Source organism: Priapulus caudatus, unplaced genomic scaffold, assembly GCF_000485595.1.
Source record: "Priapulus caudatus unplaced genomic scaffold, Priapulus_caudatus-5.0.1 Scaffold41, whole genome shotgun sequence".
NCBI classification, from domain to species: Eukaryota; Metazoa; Priapulida; class Priapulimorpha; order Priapulimorphida; family Priapulidae; genus Priapulus; species Priapulus caudatus.
Window position 1 is genome coordinate 445,375 of NW_014577102.1, and position 8,716 is coordinate 454,090.

At 41.5% G+C, this 8,716-nt stretch overlaps 1 protein-coding gene across 1 annotated transcript; it reads right to left on the reverse strand.

Moving 5' to 3' along the window:
- Positions 1-413: 413 nt before the first annotated feature.
- On the reverse strand, positions 414-3,210 carry LOC106820242 (deoxyribonuclease-1-like). Its single transcript, XM_014824779.1, has 8 exons — positions 3,043-3,210; positions 2,768-2,856; positions 2,295-2,378; positions 2,020-2,123; positions 1,638-1,750; positions 1,356-1,507; positions 1,008-1,104; positions 414-617 (listed from the first exon to the last, which is right to left on the reverse strand). The coding sequence occupies exons 1-8, from the start codon at positions 3,208-3,210 to the stop codon at positions 414-416; spliced, it is 1,011 nt and encodes a 336-aa protein (XP_014680265.1).
- Between the last annotated feature and the right edge of the window lie 5,506 nt (positions 3,211-8,716).

The window sequence follows — 8,716 nt, forward strand, 5'->3', positions numbered from 1 at the left end:
CGGACGTGTCACCAAATTCCTTCTAACTTTCCGATCCGATTCGAGATTCCAACCAGTCACGGCGATCCGAAGCGTGTCCAGGATGGTTTTAGGTACTGATGTCAGTAAAACTTTTAATATTTACGTCAGACTTTTCGTAAACACGAGCGAACGGCTGGCCAGCCGACTAACTCAGGAGCGCGCTTAAAAGCAGTTTGCAAGAGTCGTTAAATAGAGAGTATGTAAGCATGTAGGAGGAGTAGTAAACTTTACAAATGCGCAGTTACTATCAGCGTAGCTTTGTCCGTACAACCCGCCCACATCCAGCACATTAAATTCTCATGATATCCAGTAATTAAAATGGTTAAAATTAGTTAAATTTGTTAATTAGTTTAATTGGTTAAAATTTCCAGTAAAATCCAGTATAATAAATGCTATGATTCAGATATGAAGTACGTGATTTGCGCATGCCTTATTCTCAAGCCACTCAGATCATCAGCGTGTTGTACACCGCCCGCCGACGTCACCGTGAATATCACCCTGTACTCCTCCCGCTGTGGCGTCGCCATGGCAACTATACTTTCGGACGCGGCTTTGAGTTGAAACTCAACCGGGTAGTGATCGCTCAGTTTAGATGCCTGTGAGAAAAAACAATAACAAAAACAAAACAATGCGAACAAAAAACAACAATAGAACAAACAAACGCGCTAGCGGTACATTGATCGCTATTATACTATCTAGCCTATAACTAGGTTTAGGGTTGCTACAATGTAGAGATCAATGTAGCGGTTGTGTTGTGGTGGCCGCGTCATATCAGTAATATTCATTTACGACAACTCATTTACAACATTTGCAACGACACCGCATCAAGCCATTGTAAATAACACAAATTCACCGAGCTACCGATTAACCACCGAAATCAACTGAATAATATTACAGTGAGTGTTAATTCTAGCGATGTATGCGTTGTAAGAAAAAATAAACTAACTATTTGAAGCTAGAGGTAATCATTAGTCTTACGGTCTTACCTCATCCATGGTCATGCCGTACTCTTCATCAAAGTGAAAAGGTTTCGCACTGAGTGGAACATGAGCCTTCTGTAGAGCAGCTCCGGCCAGCACAATTCTACGTTAAATAAATAAATAAATAAACAACAAATAAACAATAAATAAATAAACAAATAAACAACAAATAACTAAACAAGCAACCAATGAATAAATATACAAATAAATAAATTGGAATGTCATAAATTTGAGGCAACCACGGAGACAATACAGCTCCACCTCTATTTCACCAAGTTTTTAAAGTCTTCTCGTGTAAAATGCGGTAAATCAGGTGTTGAGTATACGACTATTAATTACTCCCTGTAGTTGTACCTATCGTAAGGGCAGTCACTTAGCACCATGGTGCTCGTATTATCATGGATGAGCCACATGAACTCTGGCTGAGTCCACAGCCTAATGTTCGGCCAATCGTTCTTCGTGATGTAATCACAACCGGCATTTAAATCTCCAGCAATAATCGCATCCTGTGTGTAAAAAAGTGAAGCAAATCATATAAGCGATGTTAGCAAGAGCTCGAGATGTTACGTAATGTAAATATATAGTAATGATATATAATAATAGGTAAATGTATATATATATATATATATATCTTACAGTTAGCCCTGTCCGCGCCACGGCATCGTTGTAAACGTCCACTAGATGGTCGACCTCCTTAACAGCATCCAACGGTTTCGCATGTATCGGTATGAATAAAAACGATGACAGATCTAATGAATAAAACATCATAATTACATCACCAAAGTAAGAAAGCGTTTGAATATAATCATCGGTGACGATCTTACAACATATCTGCCGTCGATTGTTGTTTATATTAATTTTTGTTCTCTTCGTGATTGCGAAGTCGTTAAATAGATATGCGCGCATAGGAGCGCACGCGCATGCAAAGACGCGTATACACAAACACGCGCATTTACGCGTATGCATACGTTATAACAAACGTTCCAACGTAATGATATGCTAGCTTCGCGTGGAATACCTTGTACAGAGGGGCTGTCGAAGCGAACAATGTAAGGCGGTCTTTCAAAATAATCCTCAACGTCGTTAAAGTGATAAAAGCTGTTAACAGACAGCTTGCTTCTCCTAGAAATAAACAATAATATAACATGTGAAAGAGGAATTATTATTGTAATGATATTACAACGAAGTTAGAATTATAGTAAAATAAACAATATAATATATAATATAATATAATATATATATGATATAAAAACAGGTACATACAGGTAAAGAGTTAATGAGAGAAATACTCACAGGTAAATGAACGCATATTGTTCTTTAGAATCTGTTCTTCCGAGGCGGTCACTGAGAGCTAATGCATACGCTTCTTTTGACTTCCTGCGCGAGTGTAAAAATAATCTCTTATGCATAATTAGCTTAATTATTATTGACGTTAAACGATGATGAATTCATTGCGGATATTGACAATATTTCTCGAACATTTGTGGCAGATTTTAAAACAACGTAACTCAAATCTGAACACAAGTAAACAGCCGCAAATTATCAAGCGAACCAGAAATAGACTCCAAATTAATTAACGCCCCAATTAAGCCGCACGGGCTTAATACTTTTTTTTAATTAAAGAGCGATGCGACGGCATTTCTAATACCGCGTACAAATTGCAAATTTGATTCTACTTGATTCTCTCTTTGATTCTACCGATCAAATTTATCAGTCTGTAGGAAGTATAATTCAAAAGATTAGACGGTCTCGAAATGCTCACGTACTCGTTCACGATAGCCATTAGCTCGTAGACTGCCACCTCGCCTTTCTCTCGTATCTCCTGTATCAGGATCAGATCGTAGCGAAGGATTATCTGCGATTTTAACCAATCAAAAATTAATTAGCACGACGAATGCGGAACAGTATTATATCCGATGTGTCAGGAAATGGAGAAAAAATAATCTGATGCCTAAAAAAAGTTCGATTAAATTTCATTAATTCTGGGGTTGAATTTAGAATCCAGCTATTTGCTATATCGAAGCGAGTTGAATTCGCTTACCTGCGCCAACTTGTCAACGTGTTCAGGTTCCTCCATGAAACTCGCACCGAAAATTTGTACGTTAAAAGCGGCAATCGTCACCGTGCTGCTGCTGCCACGTCCATCTTTCGCGAGCAATAAAACGCAAAGCGCGGCTAGCAACAGAACGGTGTTGGTTCTCCTGTTCATGGTGAAATGAAATGTCGACACCCGGTTGACACGGCACTGTTTATACCCCTATACATAGACATAGCCGTTTTCTAACAGCCGTCACATCGCGACGTTTTTCGCACGGTAGGCCTACTAAAAAACGACGAACTATCGAAACGTATTTAGAAAAAACAGTGCCGATAAGAAATACAAGGCTCTCAAGTGATGCAAAGCAATATTATACTTCCGACAGGTTTGCCTTAGTAAATAGAAGGCGTCTTGGTCACTAACCTATCATTCTTGACAAAGGTGCTATCGGTATAATATTATCAGGGGTGGATAATGGAGTATATCTCTAACGTAAATCCACAACGTAAATCCTCGTGGAGACCCAGACAGGTTGCGTTGGCTACTTTCTACACGTATAATCAGACTGATAGAATTGTATGTTTATGTACATAAACTCGAAATCAGTGACAAGAAATAATACCTCGAAATAAGTGATCGAGTGATATCCATCAGGCGGTGTATCCTTGTCACTTAAACAAATTTCGCCCACAAGCTTGCATGATTCACACATTAGGTAATGGTGAAGTAGGATCCTGAATCAATTTATTTTAATAATGCTTAAAGCAAATGCATAAACAATGTCGCGCACATGTGATGCGGCATAAAGAAATATTCACCATATGAAAGATATATTATCAATTCCCGTCATGACTTAATTTTTGCCGCATGTAATTTTACTATGGAGCGTTTAAAATGAATACTCATGCGCGCACAATTGAGTGAAAATAATGTTTTTATTAAATAATTTCAGATGTACTAGTCGCCACAATACAACAATAATAGTAAGACACACATATATTGCAATATCACAGATTTCTACCATTGACGTGGTTAAATTTGTATATACGTGTGTGTGTGTGTGTGTGTGTGTGTGTGTGTGTGTGTGTGTGTGTGTGTGTGTGGCGCGTGCGTGCGTGCGCGAGTTCGTGTGTATGTGTTTACAAAAGCTGCATTCAAAAACTACATGCAAAATCACATCCAAGATTGCCTGCACAATCACACGGTCACAGCTACATTCACATTACAAGGTATCTGCACATCAGTAAAGAATGTTGGAATCTTTGCCTTTTGCTTTTACATCACTGACATTACATTAGTAATGTTAAAATACTAGTGACTAGTATGCATGCAAGCTCACAAACCGAAGACTCAAATGTAATATCATTTTATTCACTATTAAGCTGCCCACCGCGAACCTGCTTAAAATCATACGAACCTCTGAGAGATTAATTTGCCGTGGTGATCAATTAACTGTCCTCTATTGGCAAACTAAAACACTTGCCATCAGCTATTCAAACTGTGGACAAATTACGATCTGCCACAGTGATAGGCAAAAAAGGACACGCGCGGCTAACGGGCCGAGGTAAACTGGACTATTAACACAGCATTGCAGATCACGACAACGATATCCCCGACATTCACTATATCACAAGAGCACTCCAAGAACAAGTTTCAACAACAGCTGTACATAGTAGAGAACGCGTAGGAGAGAGGAGAGAGAAAGGAGCGAGCGAGAGGAGATGAGGAAGATGAGGAGACGAGGAGGAGGAGAGAGAAAGGAGCGAGAAGAGGAGAAGATGAGAGGAGGAGGAGAGAAGAGAAGAGGATGAGGAGAGGAGGAGATGAGAAGAGGAGAGAGGAGAGAAAGGAGAGAGAGGAGAGAGGGAGATGAGAGAGAAGAGAGAGGGAGAGGAGAGAGGAGAGAAGAGAGAAGGAGAGATGCGTGAGAGAGGAGAGATTGAGAGAGAAAGAGCGAAGAAGAGGGGAGAAATGAGAGAGTGAGAGAGGAGAGAGGAGAGGAGGAGAGAGGAGAGAGGAGAGAGAAGAGGGGAGAGAGGAGAGAAGAGAGAGAGAGAGGACAGAGGAGAGAGGAGAGAGGAGAGAGGAGAGGAGAGAATGTGAGAGGAGAAGGAGGAGGAAAGAAGAAAGAGAGAAGAAGAGAGAGAGAGAGGAGAGGAGAGCGAGAGAGAGAGAGAGAGAGAGAGAGGAGAGATGAGAGAGAGAGAGAGAGAGAGAGGAGAGAGAGGAGAAGGGAGAGAGGAGAGGAGAGAAGAGGGATATAGAGTTAGCCGCTACTCCAAAAACGGGATCCTCCTGAAAGTCGTTGCGGCAGACTATCTGTCGCCTGCGACGGCGACATCTGTCCTGGATAACGTGTCCCGCTGGCAATCGCTCCTCTTCACCCGGATCAAAGACAGCACTGCTCTGCTCTGAGCTTCCACACATTCACGTAGGAAGCCGATGTAGGCTGTAGATCTGCAAGCGCGGTTAAGGTGTGAATGGAGGCGTGCGGTCGGTGGCACCATCGTAACATTGCCGCCAAAACAGGCTGCTGCTAGTTGACGTGTGCGACGATCGCTCAATGGCAGATGACTCTTGAAACGAGAGTGGTGGGCAAATGCATTATTTTCCGCTAACACATCCCAGCACTATTTCTATGCCGCAATTCGATATTTGCATAAACTTAATTTTCTAGACAAATGCTTTCTCCGGCGCGCTCAATAAAAGAATGACAAGTGTAGCCATAGTCCTTGTCACAGAATAGTCTCACAAACGTATTGAAGGTATTCAGTTATCAGCGTGAGACACTCAAAGTATATTATTGACGCAATAAGTATTAATGCCTGACGTATGGTCAGTGCCGAGGCACGGCTAGTAAGCGGTCGTCTAGTTGATTCTGTTACATCTGCTGGCCCATAAATTTATTCATATGTCTTCATCACAGCCTCGCCGTAAAATAACTTTTTAGACATGAAGTACAGTTATAGGATTTTGTAGATAATGTTACCGGTGGTATTATTTGGTTCTAGAGAGTTTTGCTTCGACTGACAGTGATGAGCGAATGCCAAATGACCGAGTGATGAGTGCGTGAACCGTTGCTACAGCGTTGGGGCTGGTGAAGTTAGCAAACCAAGCTGACATCTTTCTCACCTGCTCTTCTGATTGATGAAAGTGTGCTTGCTGTCTGTGGCGCCACTCGCGATTCATCCAGCTGATCCCTCGGGACACGGATCTTTTAATAAAACGCGTCCATGCCCCACACTCGGTTGCGGTAGTAACAAATGACCGAACGAGAAACAACATTCAGAAACACATCAATCAACATTAAACAATAATTAACACATTACATGAAACATGTTAAACGTTTTGTTAACGTTGTTTTCTTTTTATTTTTTGTCATTATACCTTGTTTAATAAAAATTGTTAGCTAATATATTAATAACGATGAAACGTAAATAATCGACCAACTTGAAATACAACAAGTGCGCCATAGCGACAGCGGCTCATCTACACGTCTGCGGTACTCTGTGGTGGATGGTGGATTCTAGTTATAACCTGTTGAGTTCCAATGTGTTCCACATACACGCTCGGAACAGTGAATGCACAGGGTATGGTTATCAGGAAAGCCTTCTCAAAAGAATGTTCCGTTGGATCTTTATGAAAGTTGCGCAACGAGATGGCGCGTACGTTTAAGTGTCTTCAGATTAAAGATGGAAGCTCCCATCAATAAAAGTGTAGTAGCAAGCAACTATCTGCAAAGCAGAATAGGTAAGGCACTCATCCATTACGGTAGCGCAAGCCTAGCAGGCTGCCGCAATAGAGAGCTGCCACCTGCAAACCAATTAAGCAAAAATCACAGTACCGACACCACATGCACTGGCTAGTAGTCCACTGGCAGTGCATACGTTACAGTAACATTACTGACACTACAGCAATGCCGATATAAATTATACGATTTAAGGAACATAAACCTTCTTTAATCCAAAATTGTGTTTCAGCTTTGAAATTTCCACTGTGGACATTGTAGCCTCATACATCCAGGCATGTATAGATTCTACTGCAAACCGGCAGTCAAATTCTTTTAACAGACAGTCAGCAAATCCATGTTTAACCCTCTCTCTTGAGGTCAAAAGGTTAATCAGACATTACTTCTTCGCCACGTCCAGCTGAAGCACATTTCATGGTTCCTTTCAAAAACGCATAAAAATGAGAGGTCACGCTGAAACAAAAAGTTTCCATCGCATCCGTCAGACCATGTCCTCCAGGAAAATGGTCCTAAAATCTGCTCCTTGGCCCCATTGACCTTGCCTGTGACCTCCAATTTCGGCACAAGTGATGGCTTTTCCTACCATGATGCTATACACCGACATCAGCAGCTAGGTCGAGCCGTTTAATTTTGCCCGCAATTCTGCCATTTCCTCCCTATACCTAAAGTTAAGCGAGTTGAATGTTCCCCTTCTTTTACACCTTCTTGACCTTTGACCTTGACCGCCCAAGTCTTACGACATCCAACTCGTTTTGATCGATCCCCCCAACGACGCGACATATGCGTACCGTACGTCGAGCGGTTAAGATTGTGCGCAACTGTTGACGGACGACCGTACGACCGGACGACGACGACCGGACGAACGACGATACAAGCAGTCTACAAGCTGCATCTGACTATGTCAGATGAAGCTAATTAAATTAGACACTGACGCGCCTCCCATAGCAGGCTAAGTGCACACTGACTCGCTGGTCTGCCCAACTAACGCATGCCTACGTCCCACTTTCTGCGAGCTGAGCTTGTTCCCAGACATACCCGATTTAAGAGCTCTGTTTGTCTACGTCACCAGCAGCTGAGCTACAACGGACTTTAATATGCTTTCTTCAAACATCGGCGCGTAACTGGAGTGAATTCATTGATCACTTGCGTCGGTCTGCGTCCGGAGGTTGGGTGTACATAGGGGGCAGCACGCTTCAGCGTATCGCATCAACCAATATATTGTCTAGGAAAGACAAGGTGAAGTCGCATCTTACAGAGAAATCACGACATTGTTAGCATGCAATGATTGCAACAGCTGGGGTAGAAATGCAACTAGTGTTAGCCTCATGCAGTACTACGCTGTACTTTTAGTTCTAACATTTCTGTAAATTATAAGAAAATTATAGCTTATTTCGCCATGTTCTTATATGTTTTTTGGTTTAATTTCATCATCTCAATAAGTTCAACTGTGAGGTGATCGATAAAGATTGATAAGTCTTTGACATTCATCCCAATTCTTAAAGTTAACATTTTACCGAGGCAAATATTTATAACAAAATAATAGCAGACGTACATTTGTGGTTCTGTATTAGCATAGCTAATGTCTCAGAGAGGCAGGCATTAAGTTAGTCTTTGAGCCTCTCCAATTTGCTACAAAATGCACAAATATATATAATAGGATATATTAGATATGATGACTCCTGATTGCCACACATAGAGACATAATATCACTATTACACATGATATATATATATATCAAGAGTAGATCAGGAAAAAATAAAATTTATTTTTCGGGGTCTACTTTTCAAGCTTCGCGTGCATGAAAATAGCACTCTAAAATTTGGTTGCATTGAACTCTATGCAAATTTACGGGGGCTCGCATTTTTTGCATTTCCGGGGCTCCTCTTTTAAGACGACATATATATCCGGGGCTAAATGCCGCGAGCCCCC